Source organism: Heteronotia binoei, chromosome 16, assembly GCF_032191835.1.
Source record: "Heteronotia binoei isolate CCM8104 ecotype False Entrance Well chromosome 16, APGP_CSIRO_Hbin_v1, whole genome shotgun sequence".
Classification (NCBI taxonomy): domain Eukaryota; kingdom Metazoa; phylum Chordata; class Lepidosauria; order Squamata; family Gekkonidae; genus Heteronotia; species Heteronotia binoei.
This window is the reverse complement of record NC_083238.1, coordinates 37,651,737-37,677,944: the sequence shown is the minus strand read 5'-3', so window position 1 is coordinate 37,677,944 and position 26,208 is coordinate 37,651,737. Positions and strand designations below refer to the sequence as shown.

The window sequence follows — 26,208 nt, the reverse complement described above, 5'->3', positions numbered from 1 at the left end:
ACTGTATGCAGTAAAGAAAAATAGCAGTTTTGAAAAGAAAGTGGGAACCATTCAAATAGAATAATAAGGCTGGTTGGTAGTTTGAGCTAGCTCAGTTTTTTAGCCTCTGACTTGCACATTTCTGACCTAGCTCAGAAAAAATGGCCCCAGGGCAAACTAATTTATACCGTAGCTCACAACTTTAATGCCAGTAGCTCACAAAGCAGAATTTTTGCTCACAAGACCCCACAGCTTAGAGGGAGTATATGAGTTGAGTATTTACCAGTTTGTTCATTGTTTAATTTTTATTTCTATTTACTTTTGTTTTGTTTTTTCTAGTAATGAAGCGCCCAGTAAGCCTTGACCACATCTTTGAAGATGGAATTATGAATCCATCAGCATTTCTGCGAACCTTTGAAGAAAAAGGATTGAGATGCGACAGGCCTGACTATCAGTTGAGTAAAGAGAAAAAGAATATCTTTTCCTTCTGTGAAGTGTGCAACATACAGTTAAATTCAGCAGCACAGGCTCAGGTTCATTACAATGGAAAGTCTCATCTAAAAAGAGTAAAGCAGCTGAATAATGGGAAGCTACCAGCAAGCGCGACGACAGGCAGTTTGCTTGCGAACACCGGTGCAGGTACATAATTTTTAAAAATTGGGGTGTGACACAGTTGACACAGCATCCTTTGTATCAAGAATGAAACGGATTATTTGGATTCAGATTTCTTTTGTAGCAGGAACTTCTTTGCATATTAGGCCACACACCCCTGATGTAGCCAATCCTTTTGGAATTTACAGTAGGCCCTGTAAGAAAAGCCCTGTAAGCTTTTGGAGAATTGGCTACATCAGGGGTGTATAGCCTAATATGCAGAGGAGTTCCTGCTACAAAAAAAGCCCTGTTTGGATCCATTCCAGTCTGGTTTTAGGCCTGGTTATGGGACTGAAACAGCCTTGGTTTCTTTGGTGGATGACCTTGTACTAGGAGATGGATGGGGGAATGCAGCCCTGTCTCTTGGACTTCTTGATGGCTTTTGATATAAGTTGTGTTTTTGTTCTGGACTGCTTTTGGAGTTGGAATTGGACAGTTTCTGTTCTGTAGTGGTTTCAGTGCTATGTGGAAGGTGGGTTTCAGAGGAGGTGCTGACAGGAGGGGGGACTGATGTTCTGCCTCTTGACCTCTGGCCTTGGGGCTCCCTAAGGTCCTATCTTGTTCCCTGTGCTTTTTAACATCTATTTAAAGTCACTGGGAGATATCATCTGGAGATGTGGATGATGCTCAGCTCACCTCCTTCTCCCATATGAAACTAGCTATCTTCTCCATCATCTGCTTTGGGTCCCCCCCACCACCACCACCTGAAGCTAGATGGACAGAACATGTAAGAGATTTTTCTAATTAAAGAGCTCTTGTTTAATTGCAAAAGGAGTCAAACCGAAGTTAATGATTTGTTTTGTCTTTCCTCTCATCTTTGGAGGATGCCTCCTTCCAACTTTGGATACTAGATTAAAGAGTTAAATTGCAATGAATCTGATAATGCTGTGTGCCTTTTGAGAGCACAGAAATATTACAAATCTAATATTGCTCAAATCATTCCCATCTCCTTTTGTCTTTGTTACAAAGTAAGAATAAAGCATCTCTTCTCAAGAAGATGCAAAATATGTCTGGATCTTATTTTTCTTTTTAGAGTATAAGCCTTTGGAGGTCACCTTTTAAAAAAGTAATATCCATCATCTTTTCTTATACTAAGACAGATGGGGAAATGTGGCTATGCTTAAGTAATGCTATCTAGAGGAGACAGAGGTAGCTGCTTTTTGAAGAGCTCGGTGGGTAAAGCCAAAAGTATTAATGATGTGACAGGTTTAAAATCTCAATAGCAGGGAGCTTATTTGTTTTCACAGGTATGAAACATTCACCCTTTCTACACCTTGCAGACTTCGTTTCTCTTTGCTGTCTCCCCCTCCCCCCCCGAAAATGACACTTAAATTCTATCTGCCCCCCCCCCCCCAGTGTCTTTGACTTTGTTGGGTTTGAATTGAGCACTTTTTGTTTGATCTTGTCTGTGGCAAGCCATGCCGTGTATGAAAAGAATTGAACTGAAATGGGTGTGTCCAGGGCTTTTTTTGTGGGGGGAACCCCTCCCCAGCAGGAACTCATTTGCATATTAGGCCACACCCCTGATGTCACCATTGTTTCACACAGGGCTCTTTGTAGAAAAGCCCAGCAGGAATTCATTCGCATATCAGCCCACACCCCTTGACATCACCATTGTTTCACACAGGATATTTTTGGTAGAAAAAGCCCAGCAGGGACTAATTTGCATATTAGCGCCCCCCCCCCCCCCGATACCAAGCTAACCAGAATTGCATTCCTGCTCACAAGAAAAAGTCCTAGATGTGTCATTATGGATGACCCTTCATGATCTGGGGCTTGCAGAAGGAACCTCTCTCTGGGTATCTCAGGAAGAGACAGGGGTAACCCTTCACACCTTCCCTTTTTCCCCTGTCAGCTCTCTGCGTATCTCAGGAAGAGACAGGGACAACCCCTCACACCTTCCCTTCTTCCCCTGTCAGCCCTGGGGGAGGGAAAGGGTTTAACCAGTTGCCATCACTCTCTGGTTTTGGGGTTTGACTGAAGAGGGTCCAGAGTACCTTCTCTGCCCCACAGGTAACTCTATTCAGTTGGAGTGTGCCCTGCTGTGTGGGCTAAGCAGGGGTGGAATTCTAGCAGGAGCTCCTTTGCGCATTAGGCCACACCCCCCTGATGTAGCCAGTCCTTCAAGAGCTTACAAAAAAGAGCCTTGTAAACTCTTGGAGGATTGGCTGCATCAGGGATGTGTGGCCTAAAGTGCAAAGGAGCTCCTGCTAGAATTCCACCCCTGGGGGCTAAATATGATGTTTGAAGTATCCAGGCAGAATGAACAAAAAAAGGCTAATTTATTTGACCAATACTGAAATAAAAGAACCTGTAGATTAACACAGAGTATGTTTACAGACATATAGGACGGAACTTCCAGGGAAAGAAACTAGTTGGAAAACAAGTTCATAACTGTCTTTATTGGACTTCTAACGCTACACCAACACCTTATTCCTTCAGGACAGACTCGCCTCCATTTTGGAGTGCGGGATCAGCACTCACTGAGATCTCACTGCCATCCAGCTTCAGATAGTGAACAACTTCCACCCTGGGCAGGGTCTTACAGGCTCAAGGCTCTGCCACCTCAACAGCTATTGGCTCCTCTTTCCCTCCCCATTTTCTTCAGTCCAGTCTTGAGGCGAGAAGGGTGTCTGGGTAGAGTAAGCCCACATGAAAATTGCATGAAGTATTGGTAGCAAGGCCTGAGGAAAGGCTGTCTTCAGGCCGACAGGCCACATCATGCCTTAGGCCTGGGATCTTGACACTTGATAATGAGCACAACTGGCAGTTTTGCTTAGCACAGCAATACCTTTTGATTATTCTGATCCCTGCCTGCTCACAGGTTTTTTCCTATAGAGGAATGGAGGACGTGACATCACCCTCCCTCACCTGCCTCCCCAATTCTCCCTCTGAGTTGGAGGACATATTGGGTGTTTCCCACCACTGTGTCAGGGAGGCAGGAAATAGAATTTTTTCTTCTTCTTCCTCTTCCTGTGGCACTGGAACACCCATCTCTTCAGTTACTTTCCTGCCTCGAGAGGGAGAGCACCTAGTTGAGCTTAGCTCCACAGATTTATTCTTTTTATACTATTACCTCTATTCCCTTCCTCTTTCACCTTAAATACCTTACTTCATTCCTTACATTCCTTCCTTTTATCCTGTTCTTCCTAGCTCAGTTTTCTGTAGTAAAAAAAAAAAAAAAGAGAGAGAGAGAGACGAGGGACAGTGTTGCCATGGCGACTACAAAGCAGCCGCTTTGCCGCTTAGAGAGGGACGCGCGAATGGAGCAATTCAGGGACAACTTCCTGGAAGACGCACCTGCTCTTGGGTCTCAGACAGAGGCCACAAGGGAAGAAACCAACACCGACATGCCTTCTCAGCTTGTCTCGGTCTTTGGCAACGTTTCCCGCTCAAGTGACTCAGGTCACCGCGGGCAGAAGCGATCAGCCTCTTCCATGGATGCAGCAGAGCCCTCCCATTCGCAGCGGGTCGCTAGAGATGGTGGCCATTTTGGAAGAAATTTTTTGGCATGAAAGGATAGCAGCGGGCGCCATGATCCTCAAGCATGGCTGTGGCTTCAGTTGCCAATCTCCAGCCGGGAGATGAGCCAGGAGAGCAATCCCTGTCGGGACAAACCTCCGCAGACAATACAGCTCAGGTCCCACGGTCTGGTAACGTACCAAACCTTCGGGGGTCCTTCCTAGAGAGTTTATGCACATGCTACAGCAGTGCATCAGGGCAGAAATTTTCAATGCCTGCCATAACGAGAGCTTGGGCAACCAACAGAGACTTGCGGAAAATTGGAGCAGGGAACAAGGTATACACCTCCGCGAAAAACCAGCCTAAAAAAAATATAACAAATGATACAAATGTTTATAAATATAGCAACCAAACATATAAAGTGAAATTAATCATGAAATAGACAAAGACCCCATTCACACTCAATTCCCTTTATAGGCGAATTAACGCCAAGAAGATGAGAAGAGTAGTCCAAGTTGTGGCAAAGGTAGGTGGTTCTAGGGAGTACAATGCTCCAGGACGTCTTCACAAATTTTAAAGATGAAATAATCCAGTGCAGCAGGGCACAAGAAACGCAATAGGGCCGTACTTGATCCCCTGTTTCACTAACAAGCTTCTACGAGCTTTGGAAAACCATCATACATTTTACAATAGAGCAGAGCTTCAAAGATCTTAACAACAACAGCAAAGATCTTAACAACAATGAGAGCTTGAGCACTGGTCAGTGGGGTCCAGATCCCCTCCCCCCCTCCTCCTCCATGCTGTCCTTTGTAGCAGTCTTCAAAGGAGGACACCTGGCCACCTAAAGCAGCCAGAAAACAGACTCCAGAGCATAGACTTACAGGGGAAGAATAAGAGGATGCTGCTTCTGATTCCGAGTCACAGTCCAAAGAGTAGGGGGATTTTATATCGGATGAGGAGGTGGAGGATGTCAGCGTTCCAGAACAGTCTGTTCATTTCTTTAAATCTGATGACTACCAGTACCTACTACAGAGTCATGGCAGCTCTACTCTGAGGAGGATGCTTCCAATTCTGAGACTAATCCTAGAAATAAGACTACCGGGGATAGAGAATTCTTCCCTGGCTCATCCACCTCAGCAAAGATGCTCCCTTTTCCTCAGATTTTTGAGCGGCAGCTTAAAGCCGAATGGGTGAAGCCTAATTCTAACAGGCAGTTCCCGGGATTTGTTAAAAAGTTATATGATTTACCGGGGTTTGCAGATTAAATGCTACAGGTACCGATGGTGGATGCCCCAGTGACAGCTCTCCAGACACCAGGTCTAGTGTCCGAGGACAGTCATGGTACTCTCAGGGATAATTGGGATAGAAAAATTGATCTATCACTGAAAAGATCACATGAGGCAGTGGCCATTGCAATAAAGACCTGTGCAGCCTCTTCCATTGTATCCAGAGCAGCGATAGTCTGGGCCAGGAGACTTACTCAGTTATTGCCAGAAAATAACAAAAAACTCCTGGATGGGACCACTAGGCTACTTAAGGCTGCAGAATTTTCTGCTGATGTGTCTCTAGACGCCCTTACCTTTTGTTCCAGGGGTTTGGCTTCTGGTGCTGTAGCAAGAAGACGTGTCTGGTTTAGAGCATGGCCTGCTGACAATCATTCAAAACATATAGTAATTTCTTATCCTTTCCAAGGGGAAAAATTATTTGGCAGCTCCTTGGATAAAATACTAATAGAGACAAAGGATAAGAAAAAAAACTATGCCCCAAAACCTCCGACAGTTGGGTAGGAGAGGTTTCTCTTCGCAGTCCTTTCGTTCCTCACACACTCCTTTGCAGCAATCTTCAAAGGAGGGCACCTCGCCAACTAAAACAGCCAGAAAACAGACTCCAGAGCATAGGCTTACGGGGAAGAATCTGGCTAGACCAAGACAGGAAAACAGAAAATCAACCTAGAACCAGCCTAGACATCCTTTCAGAAAGGGATTCACCAACTCGTTCAGTCAAGCAGAAGAAGAAGAAGAAGAAGATATTGGATTTATATCCCGCCCTCCACTCCGAAGAGTCTCAGAGCAGCTCACAATCTCCTTTACCTTCCTCCCCCACAACAGACACCCTATGAGGTGGGTGGGGCTGGAGAGGGCTCTCACAGCAGCTGCCCTTTCAAGGACAACCTCTGCCAGAGCTATGGCTGACCCAAGGCCATTCCAGCAGGTGCAAGTGGAGGAGTGGGGAATCAAACCTGGTTCTCCCAGATAAGAGTCCGCACACTTAACCACTACACCAAACTGGCAGGACAGGGAGTGCAAGTCCAACAAGGCATGACTGCCTCTCAATTCCGGTGGGGGGATGGCTACATCATTTCCAAAGAGCCTGGGTGGAATCCAAGGCAGACTGCTGGACTTTAGAAATAGCCTCACACGGCTATGTTATAGAATTCAAAAGAACATCACCGGAACATTTCCTAGTGTCCCCTCTTCGATACAATGCCGCCAAAAGGGTCATTATGGACAGAGCTGTACAGCAACTGCTCGACATACTGGCCATAGAACCTGTCCCGGTGAACCAGAGGGGTCAAGGGCTGTACTCCATTTTCTTCACCGTACTCAAGAAGAACGGAGACTGGAGAGCAATTCTCGACCTTAAGTTCCTGAACAGGTTCATAAAACTTCGACATTCCCGTATGGAGACTCTCAAGACAATCACAGAAGCGCTGCAGCCAGGGGAATTTCTCACTTCTTTGAATTTAACAGAAGCGTACCTACATATTCCGATTCTACCATCTCATCATTGGTTCCTCCGCTTCTGTGTAGGAAGCAAACACTACCAGTTCAGAGCACTTCCTTTTGGGTTGGCCACAGCCCCGAGGGTATTCACGAAAGTGATGGTAAACGTTGTAGCTTACCTCAGACAACAGGGGGTCCATGTGCATCCGTATCAGGACGATCTATTGATATGGTCACCATCCAAGCAAAGATCCTACTCAGACGTGCAGAATATTATTCAGTGTCTACAGAAACACGGGTTTTCTCATCAATCTCCCCAAGAGTTCACTAGAGCCAGCTCAACGTTTGGAGCATCTTGGGATGATTATAGACACCAGAAGGAACTCCTTATTCCTCACGGCCGAGAAAGTTCAGAAAACCAAACATCTTGCGAGGACGGTCATTCAAGAACAGTACACTCCTCTACTGACGGCCAAACTGATGGGATTGCCTACCTCAAGTATAGATGCAGTGCAGTGGGGCAGACTGCATTCCAGGGCCCTGCAGTTTCTACTTCGACCTTATCAATTCCAAGTCATGCAGAAGCAAAACCTGCAGATCAGAGTTCCTCTAACAGTCAAACAATCCTTGAAGTGGTGGGCCAAAGAAATCAATCTCCTTCAAGGAAAGATTACTTACCCAGAGAAATTCAGCTTTTCACAGATGCCAGTCTGTCAGGTTGGGAAGCCACTTTTGACAACATCCCGACTCAGGGTTGCTGGTCACAGTCGAAATCTCAACTTCCGATCAACGTCCTGGAGTTGAGAGCCATATGGCTAGCCTTACTATTCTTCACTGAACAGGTGAGGGGGCAACACATTCTGATATGAACAGACAATGTGTCTGCCAAAACTTAACTGAACCACCAGGGGGGTATCAATATTACTCCTCCAAAGATTGGCTTAAAGATGTCAACTTCTGCTATTAGTTATGCTATTAGGCAATGCATTTCTGAAGCCTGTAAGGCAATGAAAATGGAGGTACCAAAGGGAATTACCGCACATTCTGTTAGAAGCGCAGCAACCAATGCAGCATTCAACAATCAAGCTTCAATAGACGAAGTTTGCAGAGCCGCAACTTGGTCTTCCATATCAACATTTGTACGGCATTACTAACTTAACGCCTACAGTTCAGCAGAAGCAGCATTTGGAAGAAAAGTCTTACAGCACGTGGTTTCAGAGGAGAGTGATTTCCCGCCCAATAATTGGACTATTGCTAGAGGAAAACCCAATATGTTCTCCAACTCAGAGGGAGAACAACCAGTGATACTTTCCATGAGGGGTCATTCTCCTCTGAGGACAGGAGGACATATTGCCCACCTCTATACATCACTCTTATACTTCACTTGCTGTTCTAATTCACTTTTCTCTTTGCTGCTATACAGTTCTATCTCTTTATATTTACTTGAGTTATTTCGTTACTGTTTGTCGTTTTTTCATGAGTAAGGTTATTAAGTTTGAACTGCTTCTCGGAGTTACCGGAACTGAAGAGATGGGTGTTCCAGTGCCACAGGAAGAGGAAGAAGAAGAAAAAATTCTATTTCCTGCCTCTCTGACACAGTGGTGGGAAACACCCAATATGTCCTCCTGTCCTCAGAGGAGAATAACCCCTCACTGTAAGTACCACTGGTCGATCTCCCAACATTTGCCAAACAAGGGTTGGTTACCCTAGCCCTGGAGAACATACACTCACTCCCAGGGCCAGGCCTAGACTGTCTAGCACCCTAGGCAAGGTTAACCTCTGGCACCACCACCCCCGCACTGATGTCACCGAGTCACATGGGGTTCACCCCGAAGGCTAGCGCCCTAGGCAACTGCTTAGTGGCAGGGCTGGCCCTGCTCAGTCCCCATGGTCTCTTTCCTTCCATAGAGCAACTTAATTCTTTATGCCTTAATAGGGTTTGGCAGATCCCCTGCACTCTAAACTTTGAAACTAACCAGGTGAATCCTGGTGGTGCTGTTCAACATGACAGTCTGTGTTAGACAGACAGATAGATATTACGGCCGCTAGACTAGCCTTATACATATAGTTATAATTTTAAAAATGTATATACAAAATACAAGATATACAGAATAAGTTAAAATTGGAACCTAGTTAAATACAGTTTCCAGGACCTATGTATCAATACACAAAATCTGGCTTCTTGATAATTGATCTTGGGATTCTTCTCAGATAAAAGACAATTGAGCCTGGCTTTATTTGTGTAACCAGGAATCTTATCCAGCAAATCTGTTTTTACAGAAGTGAATATTTTATGGTCTGTCTTTCTGTCTGTCTATCATCTACCTACTGAAGGTCTAATAATCTTTAACCTTTGTCACTTTACAAACATTGACCATTTCTCGGTACATTTTTCCAATAGCACTTTAACATCTTTAAGACTTCTACATTGGTTTAGACTTAAATGCTGTTAATTTGGACATAAATGCTATTTCCCACATTCTCAAAGACCAGTCATTTATAGGAGTCTGTCTGTGTTACTTAAACCAAACAATTTGGTATTATATGCTTACAAAAGGTGCATATGGATTCATTGAAGCAGAAACCTAGGATCTGAAGAAAGTACTCCTAGAGTACTTCTTACAACAATCCTGCCAGGTATTCAACTTACTGCAGTTCTGCAAATCGTGCTTAGACCAGGTTAAAAAAATGACACGGGCTGGAGGGTCTTGTTGTTCCCAGACTTGAAGATCGCTATTCTCTGTGCCCTCAACAGAGTAAGTTTGGACTCTTGCTGCTTTAGTTTTGAGGGTTCTATGGATGATATAAATATATACAAATGTGTAAAGGGGAAAATAAAATACAGAAAAATATACTGAAAATAACTTTAAAGATAGGAAGGTGGTACATAAAATGTCAATAGAAGAGGAAATGGGTCGGGGGGAGATGCTTAACAAATCGTTTAAAATGTCCTCATGTAATAAGGATCAGTAACTATGTTTGTCTGCTTCAAGGAATTTAGAAATTGTTTTTATGTTTATGTTTTTATTGTTGTTTTATTTTATTTGTGAGCCGCCCTGAGCCTGCCTCAGTGGGAGAGCTGGATATAAATCAAATAAATAAATAAACTGAAAACCAAATTCAGTGATAAAATTGATTTGGAAATAAACTTCTCCAGTCATCAAATGCAGCATGTACATCCAGTGAAAATGAACACTGACTTGCCACTACAGCATATGCTGAATAAATATTGTTTATTCTTTAAAATGGTCTTCTGTGAATTTTTGTAGGGAATACATTTTTTATCTGTTAACTCTCTGACTTGTATACTTTTATGTTGCACTTTTGTATGCACAACCGCCACAAGATGGTGCTGTAAGCATTCAGAGAGGGTCAGACTGTATTCTCCTCTCTGCGCAGCATTATGTGGCTAATCTGGGGAATAGGCCTCTCTCTCTCTCCTCTTCTCTCTTAATAACTATTTGGACAAGACAGAGTAATCATTCCTCATCTGGCCAGCTTTATGAGCTGAATGCCTCCCCCCCCCCCCCTTAATGTCCTTCTGTTACTGGCACTACCGGAACTTTTCAGATATACGAGAGTTTACACATTTGTAAAAAAACCCAACAGTCCAAAGCTGGTATGTTGAGATAAGACAGACAAAGCTATTTACTATCAAGAGCCAAGCTCTGATATGGTTTGCAAGCTTATAGAGCAAAATACAGGGAGTATAAAGTTGACCGAGATACTGCAGTGGTGGCAAGAGAGACTAAGATATCTTTGTCAACAGCGCAGGTAAATGTAGGATATTATTTGGAAGCCATTGAGAGGCACAGACTTGGACACTGGCGTGTGACTTCTGTACACACAATCGCAGAAGAAAAAGGATTAAATGATGTTGTTGACCAATGATATATGACTTTATTTTGGAGAACTAGTATAATTTAGCATAAGCTGTAGGCTGCATTGCAATAGTTGCCCTTCTTTGCAAGTGAATTGTCAAAGAGGAAGCAAGAACTAGAGAGGTTTCTGGAGACAATTTGGGAAAATCTGTCCAGCATGGAAAGCTGCAGAATTTATTCTGCTGTAAAGTTATACTGTTGTAGGGCATAGACAAATGATGACAAATGAGGATTTTTAAAAGTTCTGGAACCTTTCTAAGCGGAGCTACCTGATTTATTCTCAGAGCAGGGGTGGAATTCTTGCAGGAGCTCCTTTGCATATTAGGCCACACACCCCTGATGTAGCCAATCCTCCAAGAGCTTACAAAAAAGAGCCTTGTAAGCTCTTGGAGGATTGGCTACATCAGGGGTGTGTGGCCTAACATGCAAAGGAGCTCCTGCTAAAATTCCACCCCTGCTGCAGAGTATTGTGCCTTACGGACTTGTGGGAACGAATGAGTTTCCATGTAGTTATTGGGGTTCTCCATGGCAAGTCAAGCTGTCCTGTTTATAAGGCTTTTTAAAATACTGTCCCAGTTTTCAGGTGTGGAAATATTATTCAGTATGACTTATTAGTAAAACTGTAGCTACAAGGTAGATCACCTGACAGTAACCTGGATAGAGTCACTATCAAGTTAATTTTGTGCTACTTTTCATGCCTCTTCCCACTTTCTATGTATATTAAAACATAATTGCCTGGAAAATGAGATTTCTTTGCCTTTTTACTAAGGACCCAATCCCCCCCCCTCTTCTGCTGTTGAGTTTTTGAATATCAGCATACCGACCCCCCTCCCCTTAGGAAATGTGAAATGTTACCTATCTCATAATCAACCTTCTCCAGCAATTTAGAAGCAAATGCTAAAACTCTTATTTCATGTTTTATTTATCAGAACAGCCAATAATTGCCCTGTTGCTAGTGTAGTTGTGCTTACCTACAAAATCTGTTTTTGTGATGTTAGATTATTAAAACTGTTTCAGTTACATAATTATCATTTGTAATGAACTAAAAACATTTGGGTTTGATTTTTTTAAAGAAACATCTGTGCTGCAAAATAACTCATAGCTATGTAGATTATTTGGCAGTCTTTTTTTTTTTTTTAAATGTATTTCTCTGATAAGCTACAGTGCATATTTTTTTTCCTTCATGAAATAAACTCTGTCTCTTGATTATTGAAACCAGGATAGCACATCTGTTTTCACAGGGCATTCTGAATAATTTTCACATGTTTAGTGTCCAGCAAGAGAGACTATTTTCTTGGGTATATTTTGTCTGTTGCCATCTCCAGATGTGGAGCAGATAGCAGGAGGTCCCCAGGCTTTTCTAGTGTATGGCAATTGCTCATTTAAACAGCTGGCAAATGTTTATTTTTAAAAAGTAACAAAAAAGTAATTGTCAGATACAGTGATTGAGGTATACTGATGATGAAAACATTGATTTCTAAGAAGTGCCTGGACTACAAGCTGGATGAAGCATAAGGCTGAGTTAAGATTGCCTGGAAAAACATCAACATCCTCAGATATGCAGATGACATCACTCTAATTGTCTAATTGCAGAAAGTGAAGAGGACCTAAAGAACCTCTTGTTGAGGGTAAAACAGGAGAGCCCAAAAGTAGGCTTGAAACTCAACATCAAAAAAACTAACATCATGGCATCCGCCCCCATCACTCCTTGGCAAATAGAAGGGGAAGACATGGAAGTCGTGACAGACTTCATATTTCTGGGATCCAAAATCACTGCAAATGGTGACTGTAGCCATGAAATTAAAAGATGTTTGCTCCTTGGGAGGACAGCTATGGTGAACCTGGGCAGTATAATAAAAAGCAAATACATCACCTTGCCAACAAAAGTCCGTATAGTCAAAGCGATAGTATTCCCAGTAGTAATGTATGGCTGTGAGAGTTGGACCATAAGGAAGGCCGAGCGCAGAAGAATAGATGCTTTTGAGCTGTGGTGCTGGAGAAGAATCTTGAGAGTCCCTTGGATTGCAAGAAGATCAAATCAGTCAGTCCTAAGGGAAATCAACCCAGACTGTTCTCTGGAAGGTCAGATGCTGAAGCTGAAGCTCAAATACTTTGGCCACCAAATGAGAAGGGAGCACTCACTGGAGAAGATCCTGATGCTGGGAAAGACAGAAGGCAAAAGAAGAAGGGGACAGCAAAAGATGAGATGGCTGGACAGCATTACTGATGTAACTAACACAAATTTGAGCAGACTTCGGAGGATGGTGGAAGACAGGAGGGCCTGGTGTGACTTGGTCCATGGGGTTGCAAAGAGTTGGATTCGACTGTGCAGCTGAACAACAACAACAAATGGACTACGTACTTAAATGTTAAGGCCAAAATTTATAGCTGCTAGATGTTCTTGCTGTGTGTACATTGGTATTTGCCTTTGTAAACACTCTGGTGAATAAGGTTATTAACTTTAATTTAGAAAATTCATGGAGATTTGGGGGTGGAGCCTGGAACCTCAGCAGGGTATAATGCCATGGAACTCATCCTCCAGAATAACCATTTTCTCCAGGCAACTTGACCTCTGGTGTAGCTAGGCAGCCCCATAGCTAGTTAATCATCAGGGAGGGGGCATGACCCAACGTGCGACCCACCCAGGCAGTGGGTTGCATGACACCTGGAGCAAGTGCCTCCTCTACCAATCAGGCACAGTGAGGTGTGGGGCGGGCCTTCTCCGTGGGACCTTCCTTCTCCCTCCTCCCTGCTCACCCACTTTTCAGGTGTGTGATCTCGCCAGGTACTATCTCACCTCACCTGGACTGTTGCTGGGTTGTCCTGCATGGCACTGCTTCCTCAAGGGGCTGTCACAGTGGCACCTTCTGAGCCCTAGGAGCAGCCATGGTCCCCCAGGGACAGGAGGAGCTACCTTTTAAGTCACAGCTGGAAGATGTCCAGAGCTCTTTGTACCCTCATGGGCTGTCTGGGGCATCTCAAAGACTGCTGCACTAGGTGGAGGTGTGGCTGCAGGAGGTCCCGGCTGAGAGAAAGTAGTGGTAGAATTGGGGAGGGAGGATGACTGGTGGTGGGGTGCATGGCAAATTTGCGAGAGGCGTGGCTCACGCTCCCTGACTACAGTCCTCTTGCCAGGACTTGTCTGGACTTTGGCACCCCTATGAGATTCAGGTCCATTAGGCAACTCTGGCTTTCTGCATGGAAGTGGTATGAGTCTTTTCTTTGGTATGCAGAGACCAAAAGCGAGCTCACAGCATGGTATGATTCTGGCTTGCTTCTTTGCAGTTTGACTGATAAGCATCTGTATGATGACTTGGGCTGCTTCCACACAGCAGGATTCTCAGTTTGGTGTAGTGGTTAAGGGGGCAGACTCTTATCAGGGAGAACTGGGTTTGATTCCCCACTCCTCTACTTGCAGATGCTGGAATGGCCTTGGGTTAGCCATAGCTGTCGCAGGAGTTGTCCTTGAAAGGGCAGCTGCTGTGAGAGCTCTCAGCCCCACCCACCTCACAGGGTGTCTGTTGTGGTGGGGAGAAGGTAAAGGAGATATGACCGCTCTGAGACTCTGAGTGGAGGGCAGGATATAAATCCAATATCTTCTTCATTGCTGCTGAGAACGCAGAGGCATTCTTGCAGCATCATGAGAACTTCTGTAGGGCTGGTTTCTCAGTACATTCCTTATCCTGGTCTCTCACTGCCATTGTGTGATTTTGGGCTGTATCAACAGAAATATAGTGTTCAGATCACACAAAGTGATGGTACTGCTTTACTCTGCTCTGGTTAGACCTCACCTAGAGTATTGTGTTCAGTATTGGGCACCACAGTTTAAGAAGGATATAGACAAGCTAGAACGTGTCTAGAGGAGGACCTCAAAGAAGGTGAGGGGTCTGGAGACCAAGTCCTACGAGGAAAGGCTGAAGGAGCTGGGTATGTTTAGCCTGGGCAGACATCTGAGCGGTGATATGATCGCCATCTTCGAGTACTTGAAGGGCTATCATCTAGAGGAGGATGTGGAGTTGTTTTCTGTTGCCCAGAAGGTTGGACCAGAACCAGCAGGTTGAAATTAAATAAGAGTTTCTGACTAAATACTAGGAAAAACTGACAGAGTGGTTCCTCAGTGGAACAGGCTTCCTCTGGAAGTGGTGGGCTCTCCTCCTTTGGAGGTTTTTCAATAGAGGCTATCTAAAGCAATGCAGATGTTGTGAATTTAGGCAGATCATGAGTGCAGGAGGGCTTACATCAGTGCTTAGTTCTTGTGGCTCCTTCTTACACACCCAGGGAAATGCTGTTCACCAGCCGTTCTTTTCCAGGCTAGTTTTGCCAGGGATTCTGGAGAGGTTTTATTTTTTTGCCATCTTCTGGGCTTGGAGCAGGGGTCACTGGGTGTGTATTGGGAGAAGATACTTGTGAATTTCCTGCATTGTGCAGGCAATGGGATTAGAATGACTCTGGAGGTCCCTTCCAACTCTGTGATTCTATGTTTATTCTCCTGAACCACCCTGTTCCACTGGAAGGATTTTTCAGAATTTATTTTCCTTCACCGGTAATTCTGCAGCAATACATCAATCACCAATTAAGAAAAAAAATCCGAAAGCCTGGTACAGGGAGGAAATAGTGGAGGTGATGATGAGGTAAGCAAAAGGGTTCAGAACTGAACATGACTTGGAACGGCCTACGCTTTCCACATAGTATCCACTCCACTTTGACTGGGATCTTTTGAAAAATGCCATAAAGCAGGCTTAAGAAAGATTGCAGCCAAGCTGAGGAAAAATTGGAAGGTACATAAATGTACCTTGGCGGTATGTGGAAGCCGAGTTCGGGTGGGGACCTCAGCAACATATTAACACCAGGTGTTTTTTTTTTAGCAGGAACTCATTTGCATATGAGGCCACACACCCCTGATGTAGCCAATCCTCCTGGAGTTTACAGTAGGCCCTGTACTAAGCGCTCTGTAAGCTCTTGGAGGATTGGCTACATCAGGGGTGTGTGGCCTCATATGCAGAGGAGTTCCTGCTGCAAAAAAAGTCCTGTTAATTTAACACTCAGACTGGATTAAAATACCAGTGTGGGAGAGACGTCAAATGCAGCTTAGTCGTCCAATTCCCCTCTTCCTTCTATACTTCAAATGGGTTGTCTTCTTTTTGGGGGAGGGAGAGTGTCTTTGAAGTGCTGCATATACATTTATCCATCTGTTCATTCATTGCCTTATTTTTTTTGTTAATGTTTTAAGTACAAAACTGCTCCAGGAATGGAGGGTGTGGGAAATGTTGACATCACAGGGCAATTGGTGCGTTTGCTGAGAACTATGCATATCAACCCTTTATCAGACGAGAGGTATGTTTGGACTGAATGCAGTTAAAGTGTTCCCAAATGGGACTTGCTACTCCAAAAATGCTTCATCTTTCTCTGCCAGGTGTTGTATACACAGCAGACAATCTGTTATCCAAAACGTGAATGTATGCCAGTCAGTGCAGTGTTCTTTTATGGGACGTGATATGTTGTTGTAGTCCAGTTAATTTGGGTATACGGTCAGCAGCTGTGCGTAAATTAGAAGCCCTTAGTCCAACAATGAATGTCATTATAGAAGCCACTTTAGTATTTATTCCAGGTTTTGCAGTGCAGCTTCGCCCAGGAGCAACTTGTAATGTTGTAACAGTTTTTATTTCTATTATGTGTGTATTGTTAATCACAGCCTTTGGGGTAACTCACAGCAATAACAGAACAATATATCTAAAAACCAGCCCAGTTAATATGATGATTAAAGCTAATACAATATACTGCTAAAAGAAAACATTTATTTTCTTTTTATCACTTTCCAAAAAACGTCCTTTAAAATTCTTTCTTTCTTTCTTTCTTTCTTTCTTTCTTTCTTTCTTTCTTTCTTTCTTTCTTTCTTTCTTTCTTTCTTTCTTTCTTTCTTTCTTTCTTTCTTTCTTTCTTTCTTTCTTTCTTTCTTTCTCACAAAGACATTAATAGCTTTTTAAATTCTATTGCATGAGCTTAGTATATCTAAAGAGAATAACCACAGCAAAGGTGGTACCATTGTAAAGACTCTGTTCCTTGTCAGTATGGATTCGGAGTAAGCCTGCCCCTAGTGACTTTACTGAACAATGCAGTGCTGGACTCTGCATTAGTTCAGGACAGTGTTCTTCATTTTCATTTTGTTAATGATCAGGGGCTGTCTCTTCCTAAAAATGGCTGCCATGGGTTAAAATGATATTCAATAATTTTAAGTACTTGCCCCTCATTCCTATTTGTCTTGGACTCTTTGCCGTTTGACACTACCTCCCTTCTTGAGTTCCACCATATTTTCTTTCATCAGCTAGTTGGAGCCTCTTAGATAGTACGTGATAGCAGGGACCTTAGGGCCAAACTAGACAATTTTTAATAGGCTGGTGCTTGGTTCCCAATCTGACTTTGGGTTTTTTCAGCATTTTCATTTTCCTCTTTTGTTTCTTTGAGCTTTATTTCCTGTTCCACATGTGTTTGGCTCCCTCTAGTGGGCAATTCAATATTACAGGGGTGGCCAACAGTAGCTCTCCAGATGTTTTTTGCCTACAACTCCCATCAGCCTCAGCCAGCATGGCCAATGGCTGGGGCTGACGGGAGTTGTAGGCAAAAAACATCTGGAGAGCTACTGTTGGCCATCCCTGCATTACATTGGTTATGTCCAATATACCCTGTTTCCCTGAAAATAAGACCTACCCCAAAAATAAGCCCTAGCAGGATTTCTATGCATTTGTTAAATATAAGCCCTACCCCGATAATAAGACCTAGTGATGGGCGTCGCAAAAAATTCAGGATGGAATTCCGGGTCTGGAGAGTTATGACAATGTTCCAGAAGATGACTTAACTGTATTTGAATAAATGTAGATTGTTGTATCATACTTAATAAAAAATAAGACATCCCCTGAAAATAAGCCCTAGTGTGACTTCTTGAGAAAAAACAAATATAAGACAGTGTCTTATTTTCGGGGAAACACGGTATCTCCATGAACATTTAAACTAAGGAGCCCCGTGGTGCAGAGTGGTAAGCTGCAGTACTGCAGTCCAAGCTTTTCTCACAACTTGAGTTTGATCCCGGTGGAAGCTGGGTTCAGGTAGCCGGCTCAAGGTTGCCTGAGCCGTCCATCCTTCCGAGGTCGGTAAAATGAGTACCCAGCTTGCTGGGGGGAAAGTGTAGATGACTGGGGAAGGCAATGGCAAACCACCCTGTAAAAAGTCTACTGTGAAAACGTCGTGATGTGATGTCACCCCAGAGTTGGAAACAGGGGACTTCCTTTATCTTTACATTTAAACTGCAGGTTTTTATGCAGGACAAAAATAAATGTAATATCCAGCAAAGGTTTTTATGCTGGACATAAGCCAATGTAATATTGAATTAATCACTTAAAGGGAGCAAAACACATGTGGAACAGGACCCCCCCCCCTTCCCCACCGAAGCAACAGGAACTTGTGAGGAAAATCAGAATGCGAAAAAGACCTTTCAGACAACCAACCACAATGCCATGTTGTTGGGAACACATTTCCCACATGCACAGGGGCCCAATTCAGATTGGGACCACAGTGTAAGAGGGGAGGGGCTTCAGTCTTTCCCCCTGCAGTGTTTCCCTCACCAGAAATGGCTCAGTAGTGGGGCTACACGCATCAGTAATAAGTGTAAAGGGACTGGCACCCAACCCATGAAAAATCATTTTGTCTGATTTAGCGCTTGGGGAATCATTCTGAGTCTGGCCACATCCTTATTTTGGAATTCCCTTCTTGTAACATTTTCACCTTTTTCTTGGAAGTAGAAGAAGAGCTGGTGTTACATCCCGCCTTTTACTACACAAAGGAGTCTCAAACAGGTGTACAATTATCTTCTCTTCCTCTCCTCACAACAGAAACCTGTGAGGGTAGGTGGGGCTGAGAGAGCTCTGAGAGAACTGTGAATGACCCAAGGTCACCCAATTGACTTTATGTGGAGAAGTGGGGAATCTAACCTGCTTCTCCAAATTAGAGACCTCCACTCTTTAACCACGACACCACACTGGCTCTCATGAAGTGACATAAAGTTCTTTAAAAACATGTTTTCTAGCTAGAGATAAGATGATCATTCTCTTAACCTCCTTGTTTTGTGAAAGACACTGGTTGAATATTTTTGTTGCTTGTTCCCTGTGTTGCTACCTAATGTAAGCATTTGAGGGTTGAGTGTGCTAAAAACCAAAGATGATGGAAGACTTTCAAATAGTAACAAAAAGTGGCATTTGCGTTTGAGAAGGAGGGCGTGATTGTCAACTCCTGTATGCATAAATTCTGTTGCGCCCAAAGGTATTTAACTTATGATTTGGATTGTCATAGCATAAATAGGAGCTTTCAATCTAAAATAGAAAGTGGGGAGAAAACAACCAGGAGCCGTCTGGGAGAGAAGAGAGGGACGGTAAAAGAAGAATGTGAGCCAACCTGGTTTAGCTTCCATGCTCTGATAAGCTTGGGCTAGTTTGGACTATTCAGGCTGCTCAAATATACCCAGAACTTTGTTCCAGCTGGAAGTGTTTTAAGGGCAAGGAGCTCATTTTATGAACTGAAGGAATTACATCCAGAAGGACCTTGCATGGGCAGCAGGAAAGATAAATTAGGGGAGGGACGGCTCAGTGGTAGAGCATCTGCTTAGTAAGCAGAAGGTCCCAGGTTCAGTCCCTGTCATCTCCAACTAAAAAGGGTCCAGGCAAATAGGCATGAAAAACCTCAGCTTGAGACCCTGGAGAGCCACTGCCAGTCTGAGTAGACAGTACTGATGGACTGAGGGTCTGATTCAGTATAAGGCAACTTCATATGTTCAAGACCTAGAACTTTGGGGAGGGACGGTGGCTCAGTGGTAGAGCATCTACTTGGTAAGCAGAAGGTCCCAGGTTCAATCCCCAGCATCTCCAACTAAAAAGGGTCCAGGCAAGTAGGTGTGAAAAACCTCAGCTTGAGACCCTAGAGAGCTGCTGCCAGCCTGAGTGGACAATACTGACTTTGATGGGCCGAGGGTCCGAGTCAGCATAAGGCAGCTTCATATGTTGTAGTTAAAGTGAGAAGATGAGCCATAGTTTTGGCTGAAAGAACAGAGAGAAGTGAGTTTTGTTTTGTTTTTGTCTGTGTTTTTGCCAAGTTCTGGACAAGCAGCATGACTCAGTAACTGATTGAATGTGGGACCAAGGGAGAAGGAATTTAATCAAAGATAAAGCCAATGCAGCACATTTGGTCAATAGGGTAAGTTGTGATTCTGCCAGTAGATACGGGAAGTGATTAGGAAAGGAAGGAAGGAAGGCTTGGAGGAAAGGTAAGTATTTCAGTTTAGGACATGTTGTATTTGAGATGGTGATGAGTCATCTGAGAGGATACATTGGACAAATCAGCAAAGATGCAGAACTTTGAAGGGAGAGAAGAAGATTAAGGCAGAAAGGCCCAACTTTGGTGTTTTCCACATATTGGTACTCCTGAAATTATGGACTACAGTGAGGATGGAATATAATGAGGCCACCCAAGGAGACAGCATGAATAATAAGGGACCAAAAAACAACATTGAGTGAGCCCAGCCAAGAGAAGCAATGTGAAATGAATTAGAAGGAAAAGGACCAGCTAAGAACAGAATTCTAAGGCAGCACTGTTGCCAGTATTGGGGGGGGGGGGGGGACAAATATGGTAAGGTCAAGCGGTTTGGATCCAGACTAACATTTACCTGAGTGCAAAAATTTCTGCCAGACAGAGCAAAATCTTCCTGCCTCCGCAATCCTGTTTCTGGATGCCCCCCTCTCACCCCAAGAATAGGATAGGGGGCCACATTTCAGGCTGCCATGGGAGGGAAAAGGCTGATATCCTTCCACATGGAAATGTCAAGTCTGGACCCAAGCCAAAGAGTTGGAAAAGACCAGTGGGGGAGGTTGTGTCATGTGCAGAGCTTTTGCTAGGAGGAGCTCCTCTGCATATTAGGCCACACACGCCTGATGTAGCCAATCCTCCTTGAGCTTTCAGTAGGCCCTGTACTAAGAGTCCTCTAAGCTCTTGAATGATTGGCTACATCAGGGGGGCATGGCCTAATATGCAGAGGAGCTCCTGCTAGAAAAAGAGCCCTGGTCATGTGACTGCTCTCTGGAAGGAAGAGCCCCAGTTCCTATGGGAGGAGGAGGAAATGAAGATTTTCAGAAACAGGAAGACAGATGAATGCCATGATTCTAGAGTCAAGCACTAGTAGGCTGAAAAGTGGCATTGTATTTGTTTGAAGCCTCTGAGCATACCAAGAGAGCAATAGAACAGGGTAGCTCACTAGGTGGAGTGGATGAGGTCCCAAGGGGGTACCCAGTGGTCTAAATGGAAAGATCAGTAATGTCTAGCTATGAACCTTATGTTTACTAAATAAATTTCAGTTATGTGAGGAAATGTTTTCTGTCTGCTCTAGGACAGCATATAAATGATGCTTCTTCTCTTCTGGACATGTGTGTGTGTGTGTTTTCCTAAGCAGAAAAGCTCGCTCAATATGTCACTATTTTCACTTCCTAAACCATCCTCCCATAATAACCCTCCACCAACATGTTGGCAGCGGATGTTCCTTTATCACCGTGGAAAACTCAGAGCTAATTTTAACGCTGATACAGTTTGGAGAAGATGATTCTTCATTCTGCGTGGTTCGGAGCTATATCTGTCGAGCCTTTTCATAATTATCTGTCTTTTTGTGAATTCAATCACAGCAAGCTGATTTAGTGTGCTGATCGTGAATCCTTCAGGTTTTCCTGTTTGACAGCATAAACCCACCACGAGGACTTTCTACCTTTTGACAGCACTGTGTGTGTGTGTGTGTGTGTGTCAATACGAACAAATGTGTGGAACTCAAATTGCTCTGTTTTCTTTACAAATGACTCAGTGTGCTTGTCCTTCCCTAAAATGCTGCCAGTGTGTGAAGGATTTTCAGTGAGCAGTACAAATAAGCGAGCATTGGGGAAGGTTTGAAACAGCGCTGAAATAGCGGTTTACTGTCACGCAGATGATTAAGGCTGGAGAGCCAAGTCTCCGTAGCATCCACCACCTCTCTCTCACTGGATGCATACTGGAAGTTTTGCATTCCTAACCTGGTTTTGTTTTTTTTAAGCTGGATATTTAATAACTGGAATAATGTGGAGTGGACTTTCCAGCAGAGGTGAGCAATGATTTTTTAAAAAATTTATTAGCATTGCAGAATTGCTTTGAGTTACATTCCTATGCATTCTCACATGTTTGGCATTCTTTTATGGAAGGGACATTTTTGCGTGTTCGTCATGCCTGCACAGATGACACAGAGGCTAAAACTTGGGAGATAACAGATCGGGTTGTTAAACTATTATTTCATTTTAAAACATAACTTTATAAGAAATGTGGGTTGAATTTCCTTTCTGGGTTTTTTTGTCTCTCTTCCAAATGTCAAGCATTTCAGGGACATTAGGATGTAGTCATTGCTATAATACAGCTTACTGATAGTTAATAAATGAGACTTATTGGTTTCTGTGATAATGGTCAGAAAGCAATATGTGAGCATTAAATCCTGCTTAAAGCAAGCTTGTCTTGGGGTTATGGGGGGAGGCAGAATGCAGGAAATGAATGGTGAACATGAGCTGAAACTAATAAAATGAAAGCAACACAGGCTGCATTCTGGAACTGTAAGAGTCTGACTTTGTTGGTATTTAATAGCATGACCCGTCAGATGGAGGACAACCGTCAGTAATTCATTTGCAGTGACAACTTGTTCTACGAGAGGCATAAAATTACTGTCAGTGCCGTCTAACCATGCTTTAATTAAATATGACATTTTAAGTGCTGCAAAATTTTATTTAAGGTGTAAATATGTTGCTGAGACTCATCTGTGAAGTTCATATTGGCAGCCCAGTAATGCTTCAGGTAGTCTGGCAGAGAAATTAAGTTGTGTTTGCCTATCTTAAAAAGTTCTAGCCAATCTTAACGGTGTGAAAATTATACAGTAAACCTTGTTTTGAGGCAGATGTCGTTTTACTTATATATTTAGTGCCCTAAAAGAAGAGAATGGTGGAAACAGTTATTTTAAAATAACTTCTTTATGTTGAGAAAAAACATCTGTTTAGTGCTAGTAATTTAGCAGATCTTTAATCAGAAATGGACCTACCTTGCTGCCAGTGTTCCCGCTAAGCTGAGTTAGCGTGAGCTAGCTCACAGATTTTTAGCCTCCAGCTCACACATTTTTGTCTTAGCTCAGGAAGGATGACCCCAAAGCAGTGTTCCCTCTAAGCTGAGTTAGTGTGAGCTAGCTCACAGATTTTTAGCCTCCAGCACAAACATTTTTTCTGAGTTCAGGAAGGATGACCCCCCAGAGCACACTAATTTATGCAGTAGCTCACAACTTTAATGCCAGTAGCTCACAAAATAGAATTTTTGCTCACAAGACTCCACAGCGTAGAGGGAGCATTGCTTGCTGCATGTTTTTTGAAGTAAATAAATGCATGAAGCGGGGGGAGGGGTTTATAGCTTCAGACCGCAGAGTGATGGATAAGAACATGTTTGTTTGACAGAAGATTCGAGAATTTCCATTTGCTTGACAGTACATGTAAAGCATGGCTAGCCAGGAGCAGACCCATTTGCGTTAGCCAATCTGTCTTTGCAAGTCCCAGGGCCACTATCTTGCTAGAAGCCACTGTGTGCTTTTGAAAGCATGAAATTAGTTTTATACCCAGCACATGGTTTCTCATTTAGCAGTTCTTTTTATGGAAATGGTCAATTTGTGGTTCACTGCCAGGATTTTGGTCTTCTGTCAAAGCTGATAGCTTCTGCTAAGGTGCCTCTTGGAGATAAAACTTCTTTTAAAAAAGGACCTGGAAGAGGAGGGAAAAAAACACTAATTAGAACCAAGTGGAAGGGATCGTTCCCATCAATGCAATCGTCTTCCAGCATTATTTCAGGATAATTACCTGCAGATACATTTTTTTTTTCCTGCTGCTGCCAATTTTTGAGTTGGATTTCTTTAACCAAGAGCTAACCCAACTTGGAAACAAAAACTTCATACATAATAAAGTACCTTTGAAGTAAATTGTTGTGTCTTGAAGTAAATTGTTGTGTAAATCAGCTGTTGGTAATTTTGTCAATATTACTTTTGGCCTTTTCCTGAGTCACTTGGCCGGAAGATATCATTGTGAGCTAAATGACACCCCTACTAACTAGGATAGCTTCTGCCACTGAAGTGGGGGAAGATGAGCTTGGTGGCGGAGATTGTGTGCTCAAACGTCTTCCCCTGCTCTGAGATCGCCCACCATAAGAATGTGCTTTGGAGGTACCATGGTTGAATAACACTATCAACCTGTTATGTTACAAATCCAGGGATGGAATTCTAGCAGGAGCTTCTTTGCATATTAGGCCACACACCCCTGATGTAGCCAATCCTCCAAGAGCTTACAAGGCTCTTTTTTGTAAGCTTTTGGAGGATTGGCTACATCAGGAATGTGTGGCCTAATATGGAAAGGAGCTCCTGCTAGAATTCCACCCCTGTACAAACCTATGTGGTGGTGGAAAATGCCATCACTTATGGTGACTCTCAGGGATTTTTTTTGTAGCAGGAACTCCTCTGCATATTACGCCACACACCCCTGATATAGCCATGCTCCAAGAGCTTACAGGGCTCCTAGTACAGGGACTATTGTAAGTTCTTGGAGAATTGGCTACATCAGGTGCGTGTGGCCTAATATGCAAAGGAGTTCCTGCTACAAAAAAAGCCCTGGTGACTTTACATGGGTTTCAAGGCTGAGATGGTTTGCCATTGCCTGGCTTCGCAGAGCAACACTGGGCTTCTTTGGTGGTCTCCCCTCCAAATATTAACCTGGGCTGACCTTGCTTGGCTTCAAGATCTGATGAGATCAGGCTACCTTGGCCGTCCAGGTCACGGCAAAACCAACGAGGAAGGTCAGTGCATGTGACCTGTGGAAATATTCTGGAGGCCTGTGCAATTAACATGCAGAGGTCTTGTATGGTTGCCATTCTGCAGTAAGCTTTAGAGGCCAGTGTCATAAGTATGTTGAAATAAATAGCTAGCATTTCCCGGCAGCAGAGCTGGAGTAGAAAAAAGATCAATGTCCGGCAGTGTTTTGGTTACATTGGATGGTGTGTTTGTCATACGACGATACTCTTTAATGCTCAGTTGAGGATATATGTTTCTAAAGTGAAATACCAGACTGTAGTTACATATAATCGGCTTATGTTATAGCACTTGTATCTTGTTTTTAACTTAATGTTTAACTCGATGTTTTATTGCTGTTTCATTGTAAACCATGAGCCGCCCTGAGCCTGCTTCAGCGGGGAGAGCGGGATATAAATCGAATAAACCTAACCTTCCAAGCCTAGTTGCTAGCGGCATGTATGGAAATTCTGAAGATTTGGGGATGGCAGGATTTGGGGAGGAGACAGACTACAGTGGGGCATAATGCCATAAAATCCACTGTCCAAAGCAACCATTTTCTCCAGTGGAAGTTTATAGCCTGGAGATCAATTTTAATTCCTGGAAGTTTCCAGGCCCCACCCAGAGATTGTTGGTCCAATCCAAGCCCAGCAGAGCTTTTTTTTTTGTAGCAGGAACTCCTCTGCATATTAGGCCACACACCCCTGATGTAGCCATGCTCCAAGAGCTTACAGGGCTCTTAGTACAGGGACTACTGTAAGCTCTTGGAGGATTGGCTACATGAGAGGGGTGTGGCCTAATATGCAAACGAGTTCCTGCTACAGAAAAATCCTTGAAGCCCAGTATTTCATCTACAAACAACTTTCTGTACATTGTACAGCTTTTATATCCTGGATATTGGCACAATTAATATTTTGATGGCAGAGTTCAAGTATTTCTTTACTGAATATTTGGAACAAAGGCCATGACTTTAATTTACATGAGCAACTCCATTTTTTGAGGAGTCCCTCTCTTTTAAGTTTTCATTCACTTCCTTAAAGATCTCTTCCATTTAAAAGGAAGCTTTCATCAGTCCCCCTGGATGCTCGGCTTTAATAAATTTCCCTGGGTAGTGATCTGTATATACAAGAAATAGATCTGAGAGACTATAAATTGATTGAAGGTCAGCTCCACAGTAAAAAATCATTGACAGGCTTGAAGTTAACTTTATAGATTTCGGCTGCAGTTAATATGTCAACAAGGGTAATGGCAGAAAAATAGACCAAGTTTCTTCACTCTGGTTTTCGGTCTATTACACTTTATTCCCCACAAGCATTTTCTCGAGCAGAGGATGGCCTTGCACATAGCAAAAGGCATTTTGGGGAGGTGGTTACATATAAACAGAATGATAAGTTTTGGTCATACTACAGTTCCATATTCAGAAACAAAAGAGAATGGTAGGAATGAGTGCACATGGGAACTACTTAGTTCTTCAGATCAGTGAATTGAGAAGAATGGTGTTCGAGATTCAGCTCTGCTTGGATCTTTGTAGTATGATGACCTAATAATAAAGCAGAAGGGAAGCTGGTAGTTGAGTTCTATTGATCAGCTACTGTGCAACCAA

At 43.4% G+C, this 26,208-nt stretch overlaps 1 protein-coding gene across 5 annotated transcripts in view; it reads left to right on the top strand.

Annotated features, from left to right (window-relative positions):
• The first annotated feature begins 322 nt into the window (after positions 1–322).
• Positions 323–26,208, top strand: part of ZNF385B (zinc finger protein 385B) — a 267,958-nt gene continuing 242,072 nt past the window's right edge. For 3 of the 5 annotated variants that reach the window (XM_060257194.1, XM_060257193.1, XM_060257192.1), the window contains exon 1: positions 323–618. In XM_060257194.1, the coding sequence (XP_060113177.1) occupies positions 366–618 (253 nt within the window). In that variant the 5' untranslated portion in view covers positions 323–365. Of the gene's footprint in view, positions 619–21,651; positions 21,855–26,208 lie in introns of those variants that run through there. The other 2 variants (XM_060257197.1, XM_060257196.1) reach the window with 2 other exon arrangements.